The sequence below is a fragment of the Gadus chalcogrammus genome, chromosome 8, assembly GCF_026213295.1.
Source record: "Gadus chalcogrammus isolate NIFS_2021 chromosome 8, NIFS_Gcha_1.0, whole genome shotgun sequence".
Taxonomy (NCBI): Eukaryota; Metazoa; Chordata; class Actinopteri; order Gadiformes; family Gadidae; genus Gadus; species Gadus chalcogrammus.
In genome coordinates, this window is record NC_079419.1 from 19330741 (window position 1) to 19358570 (window position 27830).

The 27830-nt window shown below is 44.4% G+C and overlaps 2 protein-coding genes across 4 annotated transcripts; one reads left to right on the forward strand and one right to left on the reverse strand.

The window, feature by feature from the left end:
- Window positions 1-1842: 1842 nt before the first annotated feature.
- On the forward strand, window positions 1843-23688 carry ano8a (anoctamin 8a). Of its 2 annotated transcripts, XM_056596876.1 has the most exons (19): window positions 1843-1915; window positions 6106-6216; window positions 9832-9964; window positions 10806-10944; window positions 11580-11676; window positions 12238-12354; window positions 12737-12864; window positions 14172-14333; window positions 14954-15106; window positions 15423-15549; window positions 15834-15889; window positions 16001-16075; window positions 16387-16875; window positions 17418-17588; window positions 18007-18198; window positions 18537-18668; window positions 18998-19108; window positions 21145-21847; window positions 22610-23688. In XM_056596876.1, exons 1-18 carry the CDS (start codon window positions 1843-1845, stop codon window positions 21808-21810), a joined length of 3132 nt encoding a protein of 1043 aa, XP_056452851.1. In that variant the 3' UTR covers window positions 21811-21847; window positions 22610-23688. The 2 variants fall into 2 exon arrangements, with proteins under 2 accessions (XP_056452851.1, XP_056452850.1); XM_056596875.1 differs by having other exon boundaries at window positions 21145-23688.
- LOC130387675 (DET1- and DDB1-associated protein 1-like) lies at window positions 22621-27830 on the reverse strand. Of its 2 annotated transcripts, none has more exons than XM_056596878.1 (5): window positions 27500-27830; window positions 26495-26575; window positions 26305-26356; window positions 25914-25975; window positions 22621-25450 (listed from the first exon to the last, which is right to left on the reverse strand). In XM_056596878.1, the coding sequence occupies exons 1-5, from the start codon at window positions 27506-27508 to the stop codon at window positions 25343-25345; spliced, it is 312 nt and encodes a 103-aa protein (XP_056452853.1). In that variant the 5' UTR covers window positions 27509-27830; the 3' UTR covers window positions 22621-25342. The 2 variants fall into 2 exon arrangements, with proteins under 2 accessions (XP_056452853.1, XP_056452852.1); XM_056596877.1 differs by having other exon boundaries at window positions 22622-25453.

The window sequence follows — 27830 nt, forward strand, 5'->3', positions numbered from 1 at the left end:
GTTTCTGGATGAATGTGGGACCAAAGTGAAATTAAAGGATTGCTATCCATTGTGTCATTCTAGGGTCAGGGTGAATCGTACTGACAACCTGTTTTGTTCCAGGAACCCAAAGAACAAATTACTAAAACTAAAGGGACATTAAATTGGCCGGTGGCCCAGTGGCCCACTAGTGTGCTGCTTTGATTCTGACACAATATCCCACATGTCAATTCCTGTGTTTAAATTTATTTCCTGTCTGTCTCAACCAACGTGTGTGTGTGTTTGTGTGTGTTTGCGTGTGTGTGTGTGTGTGTGTGTGTGTGTGTGTGTGTGTGTGTGTGTGTGTGTGTGTGTGTGTGTGTGTGTGTGTGTGTGTGTGTGTGTGTGTGTGTGTGTGTGTGTGTGTGTGTGTGTGTGTGTGTGTGTGCGTGCGTGCGTGCGTGCGTGCGTGCGAACGTGTGTATGTGTGTCTGTCTTAAGTGTAACCTTGCTTCATCACTTTGTAATAAAGTTGGCATCCTGGGGGGAAAAACAACCATTATGATGGGATATTTGAGGGCAGGACTTTCTAGGACTGTTGTACAGCAGAGCAGACAGCTCGCGGTTATTGTTCTTCTCTATTTATACCCTGCCATCCGCTTTAGCTCAACCGGTCCTCAGACACAGTCACCACACAGAAACGCGGTGCAGACGGACAGACAGACACACTGGACGCTTCCTGTGGAATGATTCCAATGACTGCTTTCTGGGAGACCAAGGAAAACGGTTTTCTTTGAGCCTGTGAAGTTAAATATAGGCCTTTTTTCAAACGAGGCAAGGAATTAATAATAATAACGGCCATATTAAGAATGGCGGCTTGGCAATTTAAAACGAGACATAAGTATGTCTCTATCATATTTCACAATGATACATTTGGCAAAGTTTGGTAAACCTTCAACTCCAGGTCAGGTGTGACGAGGGATGGATACACAACCCATCAGAGAGCCGTATCTAGGCGGTGATTAGTACGAGGCCATACATTCGTACAGTCTCCGTTCCAGTCTCTGCCATGGTGTGCTGTCTCCCTCTAGTGTTCAATATACAGTATTGCCCAACTGCGGATTAACGTTAGTGACGTCATATTTCACGCTGAGCAACGATAAATCATATCCTACCGTAACTGCAATTTGCTAAGACAATTACCCTTATTTTCAGATATTAATGTGGAATGAAAGGCGTAGGCCAACCACGTGATGATAAAAATGGATGCAACATTGACTTAATTAAACCAGACGGCTCAAAGATATGCTGACCTTTAACAACCTTGTAATACAGATCATTTTTTATAATATGTATAATATAATATGTTCACTTGGAACTCTGTCCCCATCAACTAATCAACTACTTTCCAGATATGATCTCACACCGGTGTTTTCTGTCTATAAAAAGTGTCCCATGCTCTGCTCTGACGTCACCGCTCGGTCACACGAGTCACGAATCGCTTCTCCTCACATCCATGTTAGACTCATGTCCACGTCCTTCGTGTCTCGCTGTCACTCATGCATGCATGCACGAAAATAACATCTTAAATGTTAACCCTCCCGAATTGTGCGTGATAACACGAAGTCTTTGAACGGGAAGGCCATTTGAGCAAACACGCTGACCACTACACACACGGTGACGCAATAACCGAAAACCACTCAAGAGTCGGTGATGGTTCTCACTGGTCATCTATCGGACCCCCTCCTCCGCTCGGTCTAGTTTGGCCAGCCGGAGAGCATCCCTGCCCCGCCGTACTGAACGTGATGCTGGTGCTGATGCTGTAAACACGGCGCGCGGCGGCGCAGACCCGAGCGGGACCATCGGACCTGGCCAGTGGGGAGGATGGAGCCCAGCGAGGAGGACAGCAACACACACAAGCAGCAGCAAATGCCTTCAATGCCTTTCAGCGTGTTCGGTGAGCGTCCCACACTCACACTCACACACACACACACACACACACACACACACACACACACACACACACACACACACACACACACACACACACACACACACACACACACACACACACACACACACACACACACACACACAAACACATGTATACAGTGTTTCCCGTGCAAGTGTAGCTAAATAAGGAGAGCTTATATCGATATGTATGTAGGCTATAGAAACGCTGCGCGGAGCCCGTACGACGGTGCAGGCATGCTGCGGAAGCTTGATGACTTGAGAATCCCGACGACCCGGCGCTTGTAGGACAGACGTCTGTGGGGTGGTCAAAGTCACCACAATGTGGTTGAATGGTCGTATCCCCCTCTGCACCCTGCAAGAAGATGCGCATTATGAGAGGGCCCGGCTATCAATGGCTGTGTGTCCACAGGTGTATGAAGGAATTTGTATGCGGTGGGTGTGCATACTTTGTAGTGGGCCGTTGTCGCGATACTCTTGAAGAGCACTACAGTGATACTGTGCAGACATGGTGGTCTGTCTGTTCCGTTGTGTGAAAACTGGACTGTGAATATTAGACTTGTCAATCATCTCGATGACATCATACAAGGCTCTGCTGTGTGTGATGTAAGGGATATACAAGTTCGAACAAAGATCCATGCAGACTCATACAGCACCTGCCCTGTTTCCTGACCTCACACAGTCAGAAACATGCAGCATAGGACCGCAGGTCAGAACCAAACCAGAGTCGCTACACAAGACGTAGTTAAGGCAGTAGCAGATTGAGCCACTGTGCCTCTCAAGCTTCGAGTCGGCCTGTCTTTGTTTAATACTTACAACAGATGATAGTGCTGGGTTGTTTGTCCTGTATAGCGATTGCTCTGTCAGTAATGGTTCAGTGGGAATTCACTGAAGGGAATGGATGGAAACAGGATCAGTAGCCATGAAGAACTAGGATTCTCTTCACTGGATGAATCCGTTGAGCGGCGGTCTTCCAGTGGTCTTCCTGGAAAGTTGATAATAAATGATCATATTGGAATGCTTTGTTATTATTATTACTACTGTTTTCCATTTCACCAAGCCCCAGATGATTTAATGATTATACTGTGATGCTCAAAGCTTATTTCTCTCTCTCACACACACACACACACACACACACACACACACACACACACACACACACACACACACACACACACACACACACACACACACACACACACACACACACACACACACACACACACACACAAACACCTCACACACACACACACGCATGCACACGCACAAGCTAGCACGCACGCGCACACACACACACGCACACACAAACACACACAAACACACACACACACACATACACGCATGCAACAATCTCATCATGCTCAGTGTTTGCCCACATTAGCTTTGCTGAGAACACAGGATAACTCATTGGTTTCCCTCAGCGATAGAGTCCCTCTGACAGGCTCCTAGTTTATTACAGCTACAGTAAATTCCCTCCCGTCACTGGGCCAACAGAGAGAGTGGCCTCTGTGTGGTTCACAGGAGGCAGTGAGAGGTGACCCTCTCTATAACAGGGAGAGTGGCCTCTCTGTTGTTCACAGGAGGCAGTGAGAGGTGACCCTCTCTATAACAGGGACGTGGGCTGAAGGACTGGTGCGTTTATGTGAGACCACTGACAGCATCGTTTTACTGTCAAATCGCCCGCCATGAACAGGGCTTTTACAACAGAAGACAAAACAGTCTAACAGTAAGAAAGGAGGTTGACGTCATAAGAGATTGGAGATTGATCTAATCCTAATGTTCAGATTAAAAACCATGCCTTGCCTCGTTTGGCTCTCTTTTTTAAAGATCCCATGGCATGCTACTTTATGGATGCTTTAATATAGATATTAGTGGGCCCCTAAAACAGTGTTTGAAGACGCTCCCGAAATTCAGCCGTGGTGCAGAGTTACAGCCACTCCGAGCCAGTCGCACATTGAGCTTTCCCCAAACGCGCCGTTTCGGTGTCTGTAGCTTTAATGCAAATGAGGAGGAGAGAGGCGTGTCATGGAGGAGGGTGGGGGTGTGGCTCAGAGCAGCTTGCGCCCACGGTACCATGCGCTCTGTTTACAGTGGATGTATCGCAACGGCGAGACGCACTGAGCCTTTGGCCGTATTGAGTAAATATTCTAGAACACTCCTGGAGTCCTGGAGTTCTATATCTCAATAATATGATATTATAAATAGATATCTACATCATATAATATATATTATCACGGCCAAAAGCCGTGTGCGCCTCCAGACGATATTATAAATCTCAAACGACTGCGTCGGGTTCATGGAGGAGAAAGAGATGGTTGGCCGCGATTGTCTCCCGCCGGGGCCCTGCTGCGAAGTCACCACCGCCTCGGAAGCGGGTAGCGTGCCTCGCGACGTTGGTGCCTTGCGGCTTCCTTCTCAACTATGGCTGAGATAACCCCCGCTACGAGTCTTGCTGTGGAAATACCAGAGACGTCAGAGAACCCGACGTGTTATGCGCCATAACACTGACAGCAGAACGGTTATCCAATAAACAAAGTGTACAACACTTGCGTTACAGTGTGTGTAATCACACACACACACATGTGGTGCTCGCATGGTCGTAGCTCATTGTCTCATTGGCGGGCCAAGTTCGCTGGGCGGGCAAAGCAGAGAAAGGGGAGGTAGCTTTGCCCTTTATGACGACATATGGGGCCACATTCCAAATCAGTGCGCCTGAGCTTCCATTTTTTCAAAGGCGAGCAGGATACCTAGTGCTCGTTAAGCCACTGGGGGACCATAGGCAGGCTAGGGGAACTCATATTAATGTTAGAAAACCTCATAAAGTGAGATTTGCATGCCATGGGACCTTTAAGAGCCCCAACAAACAAAAACAGGGCAAGACAGACCCGGTGTTTTAGGGTATTTGACTCCCAGCTGAAGTGTCTGGGTTCAATCCCCTAATGTCCGCAGTCTACCTGTAGGACTCAGAGAAGCATCTCTCATTAATGACCTGCATCTAAGGTCACTGTACGTTGCTGGGATAAAGATGCCATTGTGTTAGTCGGCAGAGAATGACAATGTGCAAACAGTCTTCACAGGAATGGACTGAAAGCAGTTGAGGCATCTGTACAGGAAGATGTACAACTCCTGAATGCTCAATAATGTCACAAAGCAGTTGACCCCTGTTTGGCTGGCTCCTAACACTAGGACTAGGATCCAGGCTGTTGTTGTGGTTAAAACTGGCTTATTGTAGAGATGAGCAATAGTATATGCAGACCAGCAGGGGTTCAAGCTGCCATGTCAGAGATCTCTCATATGTCTTGTAACTCATCCCATTCAACATCTTTTTTTTCTCTCTCTTAAACTCTGTAGCACTTTGAGATTTCTGATTGTAAAGTAAAAAAATAAATATATTATTATTACTATTATTATTATCTACTCAATGCTTATCTAGAGTGTCGGACTGGAACCGTCTCAGCTAAATAGTTTTGCCATCTATCAATGGAAAAAGCTCCCACCCACAGCAGGTTAAAATGCAACACCTTCATTAGTTGTAACATTCAGTCGTAGACCTTTGGCAGACAGTTCGTAAAATGATTCAACCATACATTTTGCCCATGACAGCATCGTTTTATGATGCTTTGTTTAGGGCTAATAGTTTCCGGTGAATGCAGACAGTGTTTTGGACAGGACCTGCAGTGCATTGCTCTGACATACAGTGCAGAGGAATGTGATGCAGTGAAGAGGTAAACATGGAGTCAACCTTCATGTTGAACCATCGCCCTGGCCCTCAGGTTGATCTGCTCCTCTTGCTGGATAGTCTAGTGGTGGCTAGTTGGACTCCCAAACAGAAGGTTATGACTTTGAATCCCACAGTGTCTGCAGTCCAACTGCATTCTAAACCTAAAATACCTCAATCCTTAACTGCAGTAATTCACAGTAAGTCACTGGACAAATGCATTGGCTCAACCATACATCATACTTTTCTTTCTTTGAACTTTAAACAAAACACACAAATGAGAGAAGGGATCAATAAAACAACCTTTGAATGTATGTGTGACGATGTGACCATCGCAGATGGATGAATCCCGCCCCAGCTGGATGAGACATCACCGTCTGTCTCACCATCATCTCCGTTCTCCCGTTTCGCTCACTGCTCTCTCTCTCACACTCTCATTTTCTTTTTCCTCCCTTTAGATAAACTGTTTGGCAAACGCCTTCTGCAGGCCAGACGATACATCATGTCTCGCAAGTCCTGGCTGAAGATGGTCCCGACAGACAACTGTGACATCCTGATGACTTTCCCAGGTACAGTTAGGTACACACACACACGCACACACACACACACACAAACACACACACACACACACACACACACACACACATACACACACACAACCCATTCGTCCACGCTGAACGGGGGCCTTTAGCGCTGAGCTTGGCTGCTAGCCAAATGCTAAGACATTAGCTGGAGTGACTAGAGCACCTGGGGACGCTTCAATGTCCTCCGTTTACAGCTCCATGATTAGAGTCTCCAGTCCTTTTAATTTACAGCTCAATATTAAGAGTCTATTATGGAAGCATATATGAAGCAAAATTCAAATGGCAATGCAATTTGCAATTTGCAATTCAATAAGTCATTACATTATGCAATTGACAATTCATTATGCAATTTAATAATGTAATTTGAAAATACGTTATTCAAAGTGAATTTGAATATGCAAAGATACAATGAAACTCAACTCAATTTGAAAAAGTTATAACAATAAAAATAGAATAACATTTTGGTACATTATTTGGGTGCCTTTATTTTTAATGGAAAAGTTATAGCGCCCCTGTGATTGCAATGCATTTCGCCATGCTCCATGTGATGCAAAAATTCTAATTACGCTTTGCAAAAGATTTTGCAAAGCGTATCAGCGTATCGCGTCTGGGCAGAAACTACGCCACTTCCTCGTCAGCCCAACCAGATAAGTTCTTCCCAGCAGGGTTTTTTTATCCAATATCATAAAACCAGTCAGAACTAAACAGAACTTAGTAGGATCAGTTTCAAGTTTGCATGCCCTTATTTCCCTGATGCCCATCACCTACTATCCTTTTGCTTTTATTTATGAGAATCACATACAGTATTGCCACTGTTTGGAAGGCAACACTTGGCCTTATCTAGAGCTAGTTTACCATTACACAAAATTTACGACTGAGCAAAGTCGATGCCAACAGACGGTTACAACGTCAATCAATAGTAAAGTATGTGATATGATAGTTGATTCTTTTATGTTGAGTAAAACATTCATGTTCCGCCATGTTCATGCGTCACTAGTAAACCATGCGTCACCAACTGGGCAACTCTGTTTTCAAAATCTGGCCCCAGTTGCCGAACGGAAGTAGAATCATAAGAGCGAGTATTTTCATCATAAGAATCGTTCATGAGAACTTTCCGACGTCGCGAAAATGTTTTCCCCATAATTTCCAGCAATGTGAACGCACCATTAGACATTCTCTGGTAAAGGCCAGTTTATACTCCTCCGTAAAGTTCTGTACGTAGACACGGAGAGCCCTCTCCCTCTCAGTAGCATACGTGCACATCCAATATTTTTTTAACTATCCGTCGACGCAACGGAGACGGCAAGGGCTGTGATTGGTCCTTTAAGAAAATCAATTCCGGAATCACTTTGCACCTTATTTACTTGCACCTTATTGTCAGCCATGGGTGTCAGCAATGGAGGAGATTTTCACTACGCGCTGAAGTTTGGCAGATGATGTGGAGAACAATCGTGTTGAAGACACAGATGCAGTTGATAGAGTGTGGCTCTGGGAGATAGGATAGACGACGGGAGTATACTACTCTGACTCTGTGATCCCTAACTACGGAAACCCCTCGAGGGGGGCAATTCCCGATCAATCTTATTTGATGACTACTGAAAAAGAAAATAGTGTTGTAAATAAACTTCAAAACCTTTCAAATCTTATTTGGTGTTTTATTGGTCCTTAATGTGCAAAGTAAACCAGGTGCAAGTAAATAAGGTGCAAACTGATTCCGGAATTGATTTTGTTGGAGGACCAATCACAGCCCTTTCCGTCTCCGTCCGTCTCCGTTGCGTCGACGGATAGTTAAAAAATATTGGCTGCGCATGTAAGCTACTGAGAGGGAGAGGGCTCTCCGTGTCTACGTGCAGCACTTTACGGAGGAGTATCAACCCACCTTTACCAGAGATGATCTAATATTTGGTTGGGCTGACGAGGAAGTGACTTTGTTCCTGCCCAGATGCGATAAGCTGATACGCGTTTCGCAAACTCTTTTGCAAACCTTTTTGCGGATTGAAATGTCATTTGCATTTTGCAATACACGGAGCGTGGCAAAGTGCATTGCAATCACGGTGGCGCAATACCTTTTCCATTTGAATAAAGGCACTCAAAAAATGTGACAAAATGTTATTATGTTTTTATTGTTGTAACCTTTTCAAATTGAAAATGAGGATTTCATTGTCACTTTGCATATTAAAATACACTTTGAATAACGTATTTTCAAATTACACTATTAAATTGCATAATGAATTGTCGATTGCATAATGTAATGACTTATTGAATTTCAAATTGCAAATTGCATTTCCATTTGAATTTTGCTGCATATATGCTTCCATAGTCTGATGAACTTAAAACAATTAATAAAATAAATCTCCTTCCAGATCCACATGTATTCCCTGTCATAATTGCTCCTGCTGTTGAACATTTATGGAGGAATTGGAGTTTTCTGTCAATGTTACAAAAAAGTCACCTCACCAATACAACAGACATACTCTACCCATGCTTCAGTTACAGAAGGGGCTTTATTCCGGTCCTTTATGAATGACTGTACGTACGTCAGCGCCTCTCAGCCACCGCTCAATAGCTCTAAGAAGCTCTGGTTAAACAGTTAAGTGCTCAGTGATTAACGGGGCGCCTGCAGCAGCGTCCGCGTGGACCAGACCGCAGCGAGCAGCGGGCCGTCACCCCGGGATGCTGGTACACCTGGACTACACTGGGATAATGCAGAGGCACATACGCACTCGTACCAAACACCAGCAATCTGCATCTTCACCCATCTGTCCAACATTGACAGGTGGGCTTATCAAAGTTATAACTTATCAAAGTTATGGATATTAGCCCCTTTATCCTGATCCTCTGATAATACTGTTGGGTGTTTTACCATTTTCCTTAGTTTATGATACATTTAACCATGAACACGAAGTGTATAACAGCAATTTATGTCTGTACATTTACAGATTCTATGCATTATGTAACTCGTAATCGACTGCATTTAAACAGCAACATCTTCTAGTCATTCTCAAAGTGCTTTTATGTGCGGAGCCTTTACATTCACCCATTCATCCACACGTTCACACCCTGCCACTGGTGTGAGCCAAGCGATGCAGCAACGTCCCTGAGCAGCTCAGTTTAGGTTTCTTGTCCAAGGACACCAAAGACAGGACCTAGGACGGATTCAGCTACTCTGCTCATGTCTGTCATGCATTAAGCATGTCCTAAGCGTGTACCACATTAACTGATTGTAATAAGCATGTTTTATCGATGTACCACATTTATTGATTTTAAGCATGTTGCCCCAAACTAGCTGATTGTATGCATTGTATTTCCGACATTGTATGTCCCATTTATGTCCGACATGAACAGATTTCAGCATGTCATGTACCATGATTTGAATTGTGAAATACAATTCAGTATTTTCAGCATATTATGCCCACGTAACTGCAGTCACAGATTTCGATCATGTTGGTTGCTGTGCCACATTATTCTAAACGTGGTCTGTCCATGTACCCCATTGAGTCATTGAGTTATTGTTATGACAACGTGACGTGAAGTACAGTAGCTTGAAGGGGTCATGGTGAAGTGCTGGGCGCCTCTGATCCTGTTTCCCTGTCACTCTAGACAGCGTTGACGACCACACGTTGCTATGGCTCCTCAACCAGATCCGCGTTGGAATTCCTCAAGTCAACATCCAGATCCGACAGCACAAACACACGCAGGAGCACGCCTTCTTCATCACCACCTCCTTCGAGAAGTAAAACCTGTTTGTCTGTGTATTTCAGTGTGTGTGTGTGTATGCGCGAGTGTCTGAATCTTGTCACGTGTATGTTTGTGAGCATGTACATCTTTGTGTGTGTGCATGTACAAACATGTTTTGTTGTGTGTGTGTGTGTGTGTGTGTGTGTGTGTGTGTGTGTGTGTGTGTGTGTGTGTGTGTGTGTGTGTGTGTGTGTGTGTGCGCTCTGGTCTGCGTGTACGTCTGTCTGTGCATATGTGTGTGTGTGCATGAGTGTGTTTGTGTGTGTGTATGTTTGTGTTTGTGTGAGGGAACGGAACAGAGTGGGATTGATGCTTTCTCTGTTAACATCTTCAATGAAGTAGAACATTATTTCACGCTGTTTATTTAATTCTAAATCATTTATGACTCCAGTTCTCTATGGCTTGCTATCAGAGCATGTTGTCATCGCTAGTGCTAACATTTGCCAAATGATATAAACAGCTAATGAACAAATCCTTAGACAACAACAACAACTTCTGTGTTTGCTGTGAAGATTTTACAAAAGTTACCAGTCAGTGAATCATTTGACCTAGAGCTATAAACATAGATCTCTGTAACCCACAACTCTCTCTCTGGATATAGGCCTAGACTATATCTATCTCCATTAACCCACAGCGCTCTCTCAACTGTGTATATATATATATATAAATATATATATAGTTTATCTCTCTCTATGTATCCCGTATGTATCTCTCTATTCATCCAGCATATCTCTTTCGATATATATCCAATCTATCTTCCTCTATATCTCACTCTATAGCCGGTCTGTCTTTCTATATATATATATCTATGTATCCGGTCTCTCTCTCTGCCCCAGTCTCCTGCAGGGGGCTGAGATGATGGGAATGCACAAGGCGGTGAAGGCCCAGTACGGCGGGGGGAGTCGGAGGTTCTCCTGCGAGGAGGACAACATCTACGAGAACATCGAGAGCGAGCTCTGCTTCTTCACCTCCCAGGTAGGCTCCTGGGGGGGTCCCTACGCTGGGCTGTCACATCCACTTAGTGTTGTTAGAGGTGGGGGTTTGATTCTCTTAATGGACCCCTGGGAGGCCATGTTACAGGACTCATGGCTTACACCTATCTTTTACTTGCTCTTTCCCTTTCTCTCCTCTCCTCTCCTCTCCTCTCCTCTCCTCTCCTCTCCTCTCCCCTCCCCTCCTCTCCTCTTCTGTCCCCTTCTCTCCTCTCCCCTCTCTCCTCTTCTGTCCCCTTCTCCCCTCTCCTCTCCTCTCTCTTTCTCTCCCCTCCCCTCCTCTTCTGTCCCCTTCTCTCCTCTCCTCTCCCCTTCTCTCCTCTCCTCTTTTGTCCCCTTCTCTCCTCTCCTCTCCTCTCCCCTCCTCTCCTCTCCCCTTCTCTCCTCCCCCCTCCCCTCCTCTCCCCCCCCTCCTCTCCTCTTCTTTCCCCTTCTCTCCTCTCCCCTCCTCTCCTCTTCTGTCCCCTTCTCTCCTCTCCCCTCTCCCCTCCTCTCCTCTCCTCTCCCTTTCTCTCCTCTCCCCTCCTGTCCTCTCCCCTCCTCTCCTTTCCTTCTTCTATCATTTAGTATTGAATGGTATTGAATTGAATGCATGTCTCTGCCCCCTTCTGTGTCCAGGAGCGTCAGAGCATCATAAGGTACTGGCTGGACAACCTGAGAGCCAAACATGGGGAGGTGCTCCACAATATTCACTTCCTGGAGGGACAGCCAATCAGTATGCTGTTTTATTTTGGCTCCCCATACATCTTCCCTCTGCTTGAATAAGAGTCATGCCAGCCTCACGCTCGCCTGAACGCTTCAGTGGGCTGATGCTTCGCTGTCATCTCTCATGCTAAACATCACCCATACTGAATGAATCTGGGCACGCCATATCACAAACATCTATAAATACGTACACATGACCGACGTGTCAATCTTGACAGGTGGCAGTTGCTAAGGAGAGAGAGCGTGTTGACTTGTAACAGTAAGGTTCCTAGTGCGATCCCCGGCTCCACCTAGTTGAGTGTGGAGGTGTCCCTAAGTAAGACGCCTCAACCTGACTGCTCCTGACCAGCTGGCTGTCGCCCTGCGTGGTTGACTCCGCCGTCGGTGTGTGAATGTGTTTATGAGTGGGTGACTGATAAGCAATATCGAAAAGCTCTTCGAGTGGCCACTGATTAGAAAAGCACTATATAAACGCAGTCCATATAACATTGACTTCCACCATCCCCCCTGCTGCCTGCCTGCTGTGTGGAGCTGTCTGCCTCCATTGAGATCCAGGATGTTCCGCTTTCAGTGCCGGAGCTGGTGGCCAGGGGGGTGATCTGTCAGATGTTCCCCCTCCACGAGCAGAGGATCCTGGGCCAGCTGATGACCTCCTGGGTGCAGGCTGTGTGTGAGAAACAGCCCCTGGGTAATGTCTGTACTGCAGCGTGTTGGTCCACTCCTGTTCAGCGACTAGAACACAGCCCTGTGGGGGCTTTTCTGCAATGAAATTCTTTGGATTTATGGAGTCTAATAACGCAGTGTCATGACAATACTTTAGATTAAAATTCCATGATTTACTGTCTGGGATTAATATAAAAACAGATTAAAAATGTGAGTGTTATTGTTACAGACAATGATTGTGTGTGTGTGTGTGTGTGTGTGTGTGTGTGTGTGTGTGTGTGTGTGTGTGTGTGTGTGTGTGTGTGTGTGTGTGTGTGTGTGTGTGTGTGTGTGTGTGTGTGTGTGTGTGTGTGTGTGTGTGTGTGTGTGTGTGTGTGTGTGTGTGTGTGTGTGTGTTGGTCCTCTAGATGATATCTGCGACTACTTTGGAGTGAAGATCGCCATGTATTTCGCCTGGCTGGGGTTTTACACCAACTCCATGCTGTACCCTGCAGTCATCGGCTTCCTGCTCTGGATCCTAGCGGAGGCCGACCAGGTGACCCAACACTAGAATGATACTAGAATGATACCTTGTAATAGGAGTACAATAGTTACACTACATCATATGGTACATTAATATAGTTCAATAGATACAGCACATAATGTAGTACAATAGTTACACTACATCATATGGTACATTAATATAGTTCAATAGATACAGCACATAATGTAGTACAATAGTTACACTACATCATATGGTACATTAATATAGTTCAATAGATACAGCACATAATGTAGTACAATAGTTACACTACATCATATGGTACATTAATATAGTTCAATAGATACAGCACATAATGTAGTACAATAGTAACACTACATCATATGGTATGTTAACATAGTTCAATAGATGCAGAATCTAATGCGGGACAATCAATATAATTGCACTTCCACTTCCAAATGCGCCATGAGTCGACTGCAGTCACTGGTTCCTGGTTCCCTCGCAGCCATCTTGGGTCTAAACGTTAGCCAGCTGGGGGAACCGAATGTAAAATTGATGGAGGACAGAACCAAGATGGCCATGAGGTGACTGAGTCCCTCCCTGACCCCCCCCCCCCCCCTAACCCCCACATAATGTAGTACAATAGTTACACTACATCATATGGTACATTAATATAGTTCAATAGATACAGCACATAATGTAGTACAATAGTTACACTACATCATATGGTACATTAATATAGTTCAATAGATACAGCACATAATGTAGTACAATAGTTACACTACATCATATGGTACATTAATATAGTTCAATAGATACAGCACATAATGTAGTACAATAGTTACACTACATCATATGGTACATTAATATAGTTCAATAGATACAGCACATGTAGTACAATAGTTACACTACATCATATGGTACATTAATATAGTTCAATAGATACAGCACATAATGTAGTACAATATTACACTACATCATATCATATGATGTAGTGTAATATTGTACTACATTATGTGCTGTATCTATTGAACTATATTAATGTACCATATTATGGTACATTAATATAGTTCAATAGATACAGCACATAATGTAGTACAATAGTAACACTACATCATATGGTGTGTTAACATAGTTCAATAGATGCAGAATCTAATGCGGGACAATCAATATAATTGCACTTCCACTTCCAAATGCGCCATGAGTCGACTGCAGTCACTGGTTCCTGGTTCCCTCGCGGCCATCTTGGGTCTAAACGTTAGCCAGCTGGGGGAACCGAATGTAAAATTGATGGAGGACAGAACCAAGATGGCCATGAGGTGACTGAGTCCCTCCCTGACCCCCCCCCCCCCCCCCCCCAGACCAGCCAGGATATCTGCTGCGTGGTGTTTGCCCTCTTCAACGTTGTGTGGGCCACGCTGTTCCTGGAGCGCTGGAAGCGGCGGGAGGCCGAGCTGGCCTACAAGTGGGGAACGCTGGACACCCCGGCCGAGTCCCTGGAGGAGCCCCGGCCACAGTTCAGGGTGAGGACGCACGCTTTACCCCTCACTGGACGCTTGTACCAGCTGCCACGAGCAGTGGATTGAGATGTAGGGCGTTAAGGTGCAGCTAGGGGGTTAGGTCGAGGGAGTGGGAGTGGTGGACATTGGGAATCAAACCCGGAGCCTTTCAGCTGGGAGTCCATCTAGCCGCTGTCCAATCCTGCCCCAGTATTTTCTAACCATTGAATTTGAAGTGAGTGACACTTCCATTGATGCAATAGACGTTTTTTTGTAAGGCAAGGTGTTATTTACTCCCGAGACATGAACCACTTTTAATGACTGAAGTCTCAAGACATTTGTCTTGTCACAGCTCCTTTCCTCTGAAGCAGAGCTATGAAGTCAGTTCTGTGGTCTTTCCTACAGTTTGTATGTGTTTCCATGGAAAACATATTGCCCTCAGAACAGCACCTGACTGCAGGACTTGGCCGCCTTTACCGATGGACGCGTGGGCCACGCAGCTGGCACTGAGGCTGATGGGTGAACCAGGACCTGAGTTTAGTAGACTCCTGTGGTGGCCAACTCAGGAGGAAGCAACAGGAAGTGCTTTGCCAGCCTCAGTGTGAGTTCACGCCTGCTCTCTCTCCTCCTCATCCTGTGTCCAGGGGGTGAAGCGCTGCAGCCCCATCACGGGCTGTGAGGAGTTCTACTACCCCGCCTGGAAGAGGGCCCTGTTCAGGTGGCTGGTCAGTCTGCCCATCTGCATCCTCTGCCTCTGCTTCGTCTTCGTGGCCATGCTGCTGTGCCTGGAGCTGCAGGTGAGGACCTCCACACAGAGAGCTAGCTAGCTGCTAGCTTGATCGTATGCAATGTTTTTGCTTGTCGATGCTAGCTTTTGTTATACTCTTGTACTTATTATATATGCTTGTTTTATTTCCTGTTCTATGTTTTTTTTATGTGATACATTTTCTAAGTATTTATTTAAATTGCTATATAATTTAAGTTTTAAGATTATTAGCAGTAGTCTGAAGCATCTGTAGTTAAAGTTATAGTAGTTGTACTATAGAAAAGGTAATGCACTTGGTGAGATATTAACTTTCTAATTTGGTTGTCTTTTTTGACATCATATCCCAGGAGGTGGTGATGGAGATTAAAGAGTTGCCTGGTATCACACGGTTTCTCCCTAAAATAGTTCTGGCCATTACTGTGACCATATGCGACGAGGTGTATAAGAAGATCGCCTACTGGCTCAACGATATGGGTGAGAGACTCTCGAACCCTGATCATTTCATAGTTGAGGATGACACCACAGCATCACGGTGGATCATAAACAGCCCACTGATTCAAACTCAGATGCAGTATCTTTGAAGCATTACTGATATACAGATATTGGTCACATTTTAAACATGATGAGGAGATGTTAGGATGTCTTAGGTTTTATTTAAACTTGCTACACAAGGACCATTTCTCTAGATATACACGGATCACGTTCAGGGATAAGTGAGGCTTTCTTTCAACATTAACGTCTACCTCCTTTTCTTCCAGAGAACTACCGCCTCCAGAGTGCCTATGAGAACAACCTCATCATCAAGATGGTGTTTGTAAGTCAGGGATTCACTCTACCTTGTTGCTTTGCTGCTGCGAGGGCCATCAATAAAGCAGCCACCCATCTGTGGATGTTTGACTGTTACCCTTCTTTTGTGTGCCTGTAGTTTGAATTCATCAACTCTTATCTCAGCCTTTTCTACATCGGATTCTACCTCAAGGATATGGAGCGTCTGAAGGAGGTAAGGAAGAGCCCACGTTGAAAACAATACTCTTTGTGGGAGATTTCCACCAGCTCTTCTTTCATATACTAGTCAACCAACTTTTAAGATTATTTTTCATCAATACAATTAATAAATTAATATAAATACAGGAACAAAATAACATTTTTTTTATTAAGATTTCGACATAGGTACTATTTCCCATTTTCCATTTTGCCATTTTCTAAAATATATCATCTTAACAAACAAGTTTTTGGAATCAAAATACCTGGATGCTTGTCCCTTGTTTAGACAGCAGCACAGAACAGCCCCTCTCTCTCCTGCTCCTCCAGATGCTGGCTACGTTACTCATCTTCCGGCAGTTCCTGCAGAACGTCAAAGAGGTTCTCCAGCCGTACCTCTATGAGCAGAACAAGCTGGGGGTCTTCACCCCCCAGGTGATGTGGGAGTTACTCCAGACCATCGTGGTGAAATACGGCCGGCTGGCCCTAGGAAAGGCCCAGGCCTCGATGATGGCCTACTCCTTTCTGGGGCCCAAGGGCCAGCCGGAGCCCCAGGGCAACCCAGAGCTGAAGAAGAGAGGGGACCTGAAGGCCGGCTTCAGGCTGACAGAGGAGGAGTGGGACATGAACGACAGCGCGCTGCGGCAGCGCAAGGTGTGCTTCACCGAGAAGGTGGACTACCAGGATGTGACATCAGAGACGCAGGCAGCCAATGAGAAGAGCCTAGAGGACAGTCCCACAATGGTGGAAGACGGAATGGAACGGTCTAGTATTTTCGACAGCTGTGATGATGACAGCGATGCTGAGACTCTGTCTGCAGTACGTGGTTAAACCTTTATGTCATGGTTTGAGGTGTAGAATAGCATGCTGGGGTCACCTCTCACATTAAGCTTGTGGGACGTGTTGATAACATGTATTTGGCTAGGTATTTAAATTAACATTCAGATTTACAAGTGGTGAAAATGAAAATTGCTTTCAATTGTTACAGAAACTAGAAAATCTCATTGAGGTTTGAATTTGGAAACCCTTCACTATATGTTGGCAGTGACAGAAAGGACTGACGTCTTTCCCACATTGAACTTTTCACTGTAACCATTCAGTAATATGGACAACACCTTTAAGCTAAGCATCTTAGGTGAATACAGATACATGTCATCTAACAGCAGGAAGGGGTTGGGCATCCAGAAGCTTGTGGATGGTAGTCCAATGCCCTAACCAATGAAACTATCCTGCACCCTGCTGTATGCCTACTTTGGTCATTCTGTATTAGACTTCGTCCTACTATTCTATAGCAACCTAGGCAGAGCTATTTTACATCACTCACAAGGCACAGTAGTATCCCAACGTTTCCCGATAACCAGCAGGAGCCTAAAGAGATCCCCGGGGCCTCTCCTCCCAACGGGCTGAACCAGAGGAGGAGGACTGCGGCGGAAGGGAAGGAGGACAAGAGGTCGTGGATCGAACCCCCGGCCGAACCCAAAGGGGTGACACTGACCCAGGCCCAGATCGAGAGCTGCATGCAGACCTACGAGGTGGGACTCTTCTGCTCTCTGCCTCCCTCCCTCCACATCCAAAGAGTCATTGAAATTCAGAGTAAACTCTTTGTCGATCCACAGTGTCACAAAATACTCATCCTTGCCTACATGCCATACAACTCAAACAGCATCAATTCATATTTTGTGTTTTTGTGACAGTTTTATCCCAAGTGACTACATTTAAACAGTGAACTCAGATACAGGACATTCAGGAGCAGGTAGGGGTTAGGGTAGCTTGCTCAAGGATGACTGAAGGGAGGTTGTAGTCATTTGGGATCAAACCCACCGGCTGGGAATTGACCCCCCCCCCCCCCCCCCCGCCCCCGTGCCAAAACCTCATCCGGCCAAGACTGATAGAAAGAGAAAAACAACTAGCAGCACTAACACAATACCATGACCTTTGCCCCCCCAACAGGACACGCTGCAGGACTACCAGGAGATGTTCATCCAGTTCGGCTACGTGGTGCTGTTCTCCTCGGCCTTCCCCCTGGCCGCCATGTGCGCCCTCATCAACAACATCATCGAGATCCGCAGCGACGCGCTGAAGCTGTGCACCGGCCTGCAGCGGCCCTTCGGACAGAGAGTGGAGAGCATCGGCCAGTGGCAGGTCGGTTACTGTTTCACTGTAAAGCCTTTACTTCAAAATAATTATGTATTTTACATTTAAAATACATAGCATTATGGAATATGTATTATTATAATGTGCGATAGGCCTATGTAATTTTTCTTTAACTTAAATGTATGTCGAAATAAGTAATTCCCTTGTGTAGCTTTAAAGTAAAAGTACAGAGCAAGAAAGGCATTCCGTAGGGGCAGCCATGCTTATAAACATCTGAACATAAAACGTATTAATTAATTAATAATTATTAATTAATAAAGCATTGTTGAAGGTAACTGTTAAAAAAGTATTTATTTATTACCAGTATGAATCATTTGACCAAACAGACCGCAATGGAAGCCATGGGCCTCATAGCGATCATAGTGAACTGTTACCTGATCGGTCAATGCGGTCAGCTGCAGCGTCTCTTCCCCTGGATGAGTCCTGAGATGACCATCATCTTCATCGTCCTACTGGAGGTATGCCCATCTGCTCAGGGTTTTATGACAAAGCAAGTGCGGCAATCTGGTAATAACAAAAAAGGGGTCTTCTGGGACCACAGCAGATATTTAGGTTGGGTATGGATCAACAAAATGATCCATACTGTGCATGACATGATGTTATATGTTTGTCTTCAATGTCTTTAATATTTACTTCCCTAACTATAACTACTACACAGTTAGTATTTTTTGTTGTTGTGTCTTTTGTGTTTGCATACCTTGAGCTTAGATTGAACCAAATGAGTTGTTTCTGGTGCCTTCATTTGGGTTAAGCCTCCCTCCCTCTGTGGTCTCCATGGTTTTTACAGCACTTTGCAATCCTGCTTAAGTACGTCATCCATGTGTCCATCCCTGATATCCCGGGCTGGGTAGCAGACGAGATGGCCAAGCTAGAGTACCGGCGAAGGGAAGCTTTCAAGGTATTGTCGTTGTATAGCTTGAAAAACCTTCGGAGTAGAACGTATACTTTACAAAGCTTGATGCCGTCCACGTGGGCTGCTGCAGTGAACTCGACGTAACCCAAGTGTTGGGTTATGTTCCCTTTCTACTTGTATGGTGTGTCAATATAACTATGTGTGTGCAGGGGCGGCCCCAGCACATTTGGCGCTCTAGGCGAGCTTCACTCCTGGCGCCCCCCCCCCCTCCGCAAAAAAAAATAAATAAAAATAAATAAAATAAAAATATATAGTAAAAATAGTTTGTTAATTCCCCACGAAAACTGAATTGCAACCTTGAAAAACAGTTTTGCCCTGTAACTGCATTTCTTTCACATAAACACAACAACGATCGCAACGATTAACAAACATTAATTCAAGAATAAAATCCACGGAGGAAATGGCAAGCCTGTGCCCTGCTGAACTACGCTCCGACCACGCCCCCCTGTGAGACGGTTTATGGACACATGCCCCGTTTTGGGAAAGTTCACTTGACTAGTTCAGTTCATAGTTCACACATTTTAAAATGAACGAGTTCAGTTCATAGTTCATTATTCAAAAGTTTGAACTAAGTTCACAGCTCTCAATATGTTGCGAGCTATAATGTTCTACATCTCTATATGTCTGCAATACCGCTCTCGGCATGGCATCTAAGCAATTTCGGCGCTCTCACACTTACCAGCCGTGTTTGTCTTCCTTAAAGGGTGTACTATGCAACGAGTAATATATTTGAAGTGCTGTTGCACTGGCTATGGTCGTTATACAGTGCGCCCCTATTTTAATCATGTCTTTTTTTATATAATGTAGAATAAATGGACATATCATTTTTGATATACCCGCCTCTGTAAAATCTTGAAATAACTATATGACAGGGAGTAGGACAACTTTGATTGAGGTACATATTTTCTTCTTAACTCAACTAAAGTGCCCGAAGCAATTCACGCATTCATCAACCTTTCCTATTTGGAATTCATTATAGGCAAAGAACAGGATTTAAAGATTTACCTTTCTCCTTTGCACGTTTCTCTTCTTCTTCCTTTCTCTTCTTCTTAAATTGCGCCCCGGATGGCTTTTGCCTCTTCATTTTCTTGATTTCGTTCTTGATTCTCGATTCTTGAAAACACTCTAACCAAAAGCCTTATAGTACTAGCATGTTCTGACGAAACCAAGGAGGTAGGTTCCCCTTCCGTTTTTGATTTTTGGCTAATTTTACCCTAATGTTAGATTTATTTATTTTAATGTCAAAATATTGGTTAGAGATATAGAAGGGGCGCAAAAATATGTAGGAAAAAAAAAAAAATATATATATATATATATAATTTTTTTTTTTTTTTTTTTCGGGCGCATTATTTTGCGCTCCCCCTCTAGATGGCGCTCTAGGCGGCCGCCTAACCCGCCTGTAGGGAAGGCCGCCCCTGTGTGTGTGTGTGTTTCATGAAGCCAGCTAAGCATTAGTCATTCATGTCATTTGGGTCTATCAGGATGTCTATTTGTACATCCGTGTGACGTTACCCAACACTTTCCATGAGGTGTTTTTTTTTTCTGTTCGTATGAATATGCAAAGAACAAACAGTAGTCATGACAACGAAAAATGATGTTGCAACCCTTCAGCAGAAACCCAAAGGATTGCTTGCAATTGGATCAACATTGGATGACTTTGCTTTCGCTCTCATTTTTCGCTTTGCCACTCATAAATGTTTGGACTTCTGTGTAATATACCCCTCTTTTGTATCTCGTTTTTGTTCTTTCTCTCTCCCTCTCTCTCGGACCCTCTCTCTTATCACTTGGGTCTCTCTCTCCCTTGCTTTTGTATCTCTTGTTGGTCTCTCTATCGCTCTCTTTTGAATCTCTTGGTGTTTCTATCCCTCTCTTTTGTATCTCTTGTTCTTCTCACTCTCCCTCCCTCTCTCTCTCTCTCTCCCTCCCTCCCTCACCCTCTCTCTCTCTCTCCCTCTTCTCTCCCTCCCTCTTCTCTCCCTCCCTCCCTCTTTCTCCCTCCCTCTCTCCCTCCCGGGGACCAGAAACACGAGCGTCAGGCCCAGCAGCACTTCCAGCAGCAGCTGCGGCGGCGGCGCGAAGAGGAGGAGCTCCAGCGGCAGGCGGAGCTGCAGGCAGAGGCCCGCCAGGAGGCGGACCACCAGCACCAGCACCACCACGACAAGGCCCAGGGGGGCGGAGGTAAGGCGGGCGACAAGCCCAAGAGGCCCAGCTCCCTGCTGGGAAACAACAACGTGATGAAGCTGAAGCAGATCATCCCCCTCCAGGGGAAGTTCTCCTCAGGAGCATCACGTTCCCCCGCCCAGTCCCCCACCGGGGGCGAGGCCAAGCTGCCCGGCTTCCTCAACAACTTCAAGTTCCTGAAGTCGTCCCCCGAGGGGAAGAAGGACGGGCCGGCGGGGGGCGCGGCGGGGACGCCCCCCGCTGCCCCCGCTGGCCAGGAGCGCCCGCAGTCCCCCAACCGGACATTCAGCCCCGGGAAGCTGTTCAGCTTCAGCAAGTCAGAGGGCACGGTGGTGTGTGCCAACGGGACGCAGCCCCCGCGGGCGGGCGAGGCGTCCGGCACGCAGCCCAGCAGGGCGGAGCTGAACTCGGCCAGCTTGGACGAGCTCCCGTCCAACGACTCGCAGGACAAGGGCGACGCGAGGCAACACTCGGACGCTTTCGAGAACAACGCCTCCCGGAGCTAGGAGCGTCAAGGGCTTTTGATAACATGGATTTGGCTAGGTATTTAAATTAACATTCAGATTCACAAGTGGTTGAAAAGTGCTTTCAATTGTTACAGACACTAGAAAATCTCCTTGAGGTTTGAATTTGGAACCCCTTCACTATATGTTGGCAGTAACAGAAAGGACTATCGTCTTTCCCACATTGAACTTTTCACTGTAACCGTTCAGTAATATTGACACCTTTAAGCTAAGCATCTTCGGTGAATTGATTGTTATTATTGTTATTATTATCAATGCGGCAGAGTGCAATGTAAACCTATGTGTGGAACATTCTAGCACAGGAGTGTGAGTCATCGTGACCGTGAATGCAGCGGTCAACAAAAAATAGGTAGACGTCGACGCTTTTTGCTTTTTTAAAACAATGGAAAAGTTGAAATAGTTTGAACTTTAAGTGCAGCATCAAAATGGGATCCACCGCAGTGTCGTCGCTCTGTTGGGCTTCAGCGCTCTAGTGAGACCGTCCTGATATTTGCGTTTCACAATGATCAGTCTGGCCTTGGATGGAAAGCGATTGGTTTCTAAACACGGCCGTGGCCTTACGTTGTTCAAAACACTCCAGCCAATCAGAGTGACGCTCATGCTCTCTTCGCTCTTGCCTTATCTGGTTTGAAGAAGTCAAACCATATTAATACATGAGAGAAGCCTTCCATGCAGACATCTGTTCATCTTTTAACATCTTTTTCAAATATAACTGCTTTGATTGCTCCAAAGATCAATACACCTTCCTTGGGTGCCGCCATGTTTTGTTTTTTTAATTCAGCAGACGCCGGCGTTGCGAGTTCTTCATGCACTTCATCTCCCACGGCTAGCACAGAGTGGTCCTAATCATTTTTTTGATTTTTGGTGAAGAGATTCACCAGGATGGAGGCCAGACCGATGTTCAGAGAGAAACAATGTGATGAGATCTGGATGGTCTCACATTGCGACGGACGCTCACCTCCATAAAACCCACCGGCAGCCCACTATCAGCGGCCACATTGAGCACATCCTGTGTAGGACCCCTTTAGGGGTAACGACAGACAATAATGGGCAGAAACCAGTAGACGTTCACTCTTGATGCAAACTGCTTTTACACCAAAAGCAATATAAAGAATCCAACATCACTGTATAGCTTCCATGTGCACATTGTAAAGTAAGTGTTTTGAGGACTTAATAGCCCGAGGTTGCATGCCCTATGGCCTTGGAAAGGTACACCTACTGCTCAGAAAGCCACGTGCCGGTCATCGAGAGGCCATGTATACAACATCAATGGTTGTTGTCCCAGTGATTGTCTTAAAATGCATGTGTGCATGAGACCATGCCCTCCATATGATACGTATTGTTTTCTGTTCTTCCGTTCTTTTCAAGCACTTTCAAAGCCATTGTATTCTTCCGCAATAGCTCAGATTATTTATCCACCGTGACTGTGAAAAATTATATTCTATTTTTCTTACCTTTTAATTTTCTATGAATTATTTTACTACATTAGAGAATGTACCTCTGTGATAAAACAAGAATCTCACTTTACATAAATAAACATCCATCATGAAAACAACTGAAACTTGAAATGTTGCATAGATATTAATAAATGATAAGCCATGCAATGAATTCTGCATGCTTCAATTCAGAAGGTTATATACACGAGCAGTTTTAGCACAAGAGGAAATTTGCTTCTGATCGCTTTGCATGTAATTGAATCAAAAAGGTATTAAAATGCAAGTGGTCGTAAACATTTATTTTAACCGCTCATCTACAACACTATAAAGTCCTTTGTATGAGAAACCAACAAAAAAGGTTTGGTGTATGTCTTATTTTCCTTTTTTATGCTGCATTGTGAGTGACTGAGTCATGTTGTATAAAAACTTGGCGTGAAAGCGATACATTTAAACTAGAAACCGCCAACAGAACCAAGGGAAATGCTAATTAAATCTTCTGTCCACCTTGTATTATGCACAGATTGAAGCCAACCATTTGTTTAGGTACATACCCAGGCATAATGATGAAGCACAAGTAAAACAGTTATGGAAATACCAGATATTGGTGCAGAGCAATCGAGTAACTGTAAAAACTGTAAAGAAATTGAGACATAGGTCCAAGCTGTTAAGTGTTAACTTTCTGTAATGGTTTGAACTTATCCAATTATAGAACAAATATTTTCCCCAAAAGTGCAAACATGCAATAATGTCAAACCTTTATTATTTTTATACTTCATCCGCCTCTCGCTTCATGAGCCCCTGTAGAAGTGACCCCCTGATAAGCTCAGAGTCTGACAGAGAACGCTGGACCAGATTGAACTATACATCATTTACAAATATACAACCATAAAATAAAAAATACTTTACAAGTAGCAGCAAAAAGTCCACTATGTTATTTCAAACACATTTCCCACTTAACAGCAAACGGCACAAATAAAAATAACCTTTAACAATTAAGTAGTTGCTTACCAAAATATTTGTAATATACCAACCAGTTATCAGTCCGGTGAACCCACTAGAGAAAACTGAATCTATTTGTAAAGAGAGCTTGGTTAGTCAAAGACTTTTATGAGATACTTTTATAAACAAATGCAGTGCTGATTGGATTCTGAAGTCCTCTACATCATATGGAATAATGCTACAAAATCCTGCTGTCCAAATGGTACAAAAGTGTTTACTTTTTCTGGTCCAGCTATAGTTAGCATGAATGAGTGAAGGGAAAAAATATTCAAGCTAAGACCAGCTGTATGTGCATTCCCTCAACTTCCCCAATGTGAGCAATGGGGAAAACACCCATATTCTTTAAAATTCTGAAAACTTCTACTTAAGGCCACCGCAATAGATCATTCCTCCTGAGTCTAAATGGATACCAATTTAGTCTGAATAAAAGCTTTTTTTTTCCTTCTTAAAAATAAGCAACTTAAAGGTGACGTTTGGTTGGGGTTAGGACAGGCCATGGTTAGGCAGTGGATGCTTTAAGGGGGATTCCTGATCTCTAATACATCTCAAATTCACTGAAATATGAATGTATACAACGCATGCATATCTGAAATCACAAAACAAGAAATTAATCGTATTAGTAAAAGGAAGAATGGATAAACATTATAAACTTCTCAAAACGTTTGCAGTCACTAATGGGAGTGAAATGTTGATGGAGATGAAGACATTGCTTTGTACAATATTGTGAAGCGTTTAACAATGGATTGATTAGGGTAAAATGAACATGCATAAAACCACAACATTGAAGTGAATCTGGGTTTGGTCAAAAAAGACCTATCCAAAACTCGAAAGCACTTCAAACTGGAAAATCTTTCAAAACAAAGAAAATCAAACTAAATCAGTCCTCATCATTCTTGGTGTCATTTAAAGAGAATATTCTGTTTGATGACAGTGGTCAGCCCTCCTACCTTTACCGGTGTCCCTCCGAGACAGGGCTTTGGCTTGCTTCCCGATTACCTGAATCTGTATTTGAGTCATCTACAGAATATGTCTCCATGTGTGCAAAGAGTTGTATGTATTTGTTCTTGGTGGACGTGGTTTCATGTTGCATCGTTGTTCAGCTCCTGGCTGTCTGTTCTGGCCATCTTCCGAGGAGGCGCGGCGCTCTCCCCTTCTGCGTGGTCCGGGTCCCGCTTCCTGCCTGCATTCTGCTGACACAGAGGCCCAATATACATCAAGCCCCTTGCTCACTACTACTATGGGCTCATGACCAGAGCAAATGTCACCATAAAATTATAATTTGTGACTCAGAAAATGGTGATTGTGAAAAATTATTCTTAACGGCTTGAAAGAAAAAGTAAAAAACGTTTCTGTAACAGCCCAATACATTTTTTAGAGTACTCTTCATATTGTGTACACATAAAGCATTTATTCAACAACATATTGGCCTATTGAAGACTGCAAATAAAAACTGTGTGCAATATTATGGGACAGTGAGAGAGTTGAAGTTATAGGACATGAGGTACAGTCAAATGTTATTGTTCACTGTGAGTTTTGACAGAATAGTTCAACTAATATTGCCAATGGAGAGCCAAGTAGGAAAAGAGGCGGGAGCCAGTGAGAGGGGGCAGTCTTGTGTGTAAAATCCCTTCCCTGTTTCTGGTAACTTACCTTTTTATCCCACTGCTGATGAAGATATCGTAGCAAGATATTTGTTTTTTCCGTGACAATAACTGCAAAATAAATCCAGCAAGATGTTGAGACAAACTGATCGAAACGTAGAGGACATCTACAACTAAATTCAAGTTTTTCAAGGTTTTTCTCAGCTTTAATGGATACAGGATAGGGTTTGGTGTTCAGTGTGAATTACAACGACTCCATTTAAAACCTGAAGCCATTAAGATAACTGTGGAGTGTTCTTTGGTTTTATTCCACGAGAAGACTATTCCGTCCATAATGGGGAGCAATTAGACACTATTATGAATGGTATACGTTTTTATTTCAGCGTATAACTAATTATATTGATCAAATGATGACCCACTGAACAATGTAAACAACTCACTTTGTTCAGAAGGATACTCGCGAGTTGGGATGTAAATCGATGGTCGTCGGTTCTAAAACAAGAAAAGGGTCAAGGCATGACATCCCAGCATGTACCACATTATCTCATATCAACCACAACAGTATTATGTAACAATAGACAAAGCGGCCATTATGGTCGTGACCCAAGGCGTGTGTGTTGAACTACTCACCGAAGCCTTGCACACAGAGTCCGCATGGAATCTGCTGAAGTTGTGTTTGTTGTAGACAGGTAATCCTTTCAGAAAGTCTGCCTGTAGAAAAGATTTATTTTATATCGACAGTTCATATTATCTAAGCAGGTGTGTTGTCAATGACGGATTACCGCATGGGCAAAGTGGGGGGCACATGTCCAGGGCCCTGGCCAATGGGGGGGGGGGGGGGGGGGGCTTGAGATACATAAAAAATATTTTTTAAGAAAAAATGAGGACACGGTGACGATGCGGAATCAGTTAGCCTAGAACGACGTCCATCCAGCAGATGTTACAGCGCTGGATGCTAGTGCTAACTACTATCCTGGCCCGAGCGCAGAGGAGCCATCCGAGAGCGGTGGAGCAGCAGCTCAGCCTCCACTTCCCTTGAACAATCTGTCACTCATGGCCATTGAATCAGAACTCGTCCGAGTTGGATTTCGATAAATTGATAAATTTGGACTTTTTTTTCAAAAAGTCCAGGAAAAGGCAGCTTATTTAGGTAAGACATGTTTAACTGTGATAGCCTGTTCTGTGACTCTGTAAGCAATAGCATACACACAGCATTTGATGTTCATTAATTCATATCTCACTTGTTGCTATGAACTTGTGTTTCTACTCTTACAAATGTGGGCCTATGGTAAAAATAAGATGTCCTAATTTTACGTTGGACGATGTTAAAAATAAATTCAATGTAACCAACCTGTGAAAGATGTTATAGGCTACATGTGTAAATAAAATGTTTTAAAAAGTCTCCTTTATGGCTCCCTTTCTAAAAGTTACGTATGCTTTACTTATTACTGATGATCCGTCAGATTCTGACCTCTCTCTCTCTCATAATGTGTGTGCATTGCATGAGTTATATTATGCGACCAAATCCGGTTATTTGCGTGTTGGTAGGGGTCCATGGCTGGTTTCTGTACAGGGCCCGTGGTCATGATACTCCGTCCTTGCGTGTTGTCTTCTCGACGAAGGTGGCCCACCTACCTTATCCATGGCTGAGTCCTGGCAGTGGGAGCATACGGAGTTCAGGGAGACGGACTCCAGGAACAGTTGTGGGCTCAAGTTGCTGTTAGCTCTCTTAGCTACTTCCTAGCCTACATATACCCCAACACAGTACACCGTTTACCAATTCACACACTTCTGATGATAACTGACAGTTACAGCTGCATCACAACCGGAAATGAGTAATCCGTTATAATCGCACCACACTGATAAATACTCGAGTAGAATCGACGAATGGTAAACATTAACGGTACAGTGGCTATGCTAGCTAATTTTGTTTTTCATCCATGTGGGCGGTATCTTTAAGAGGAGC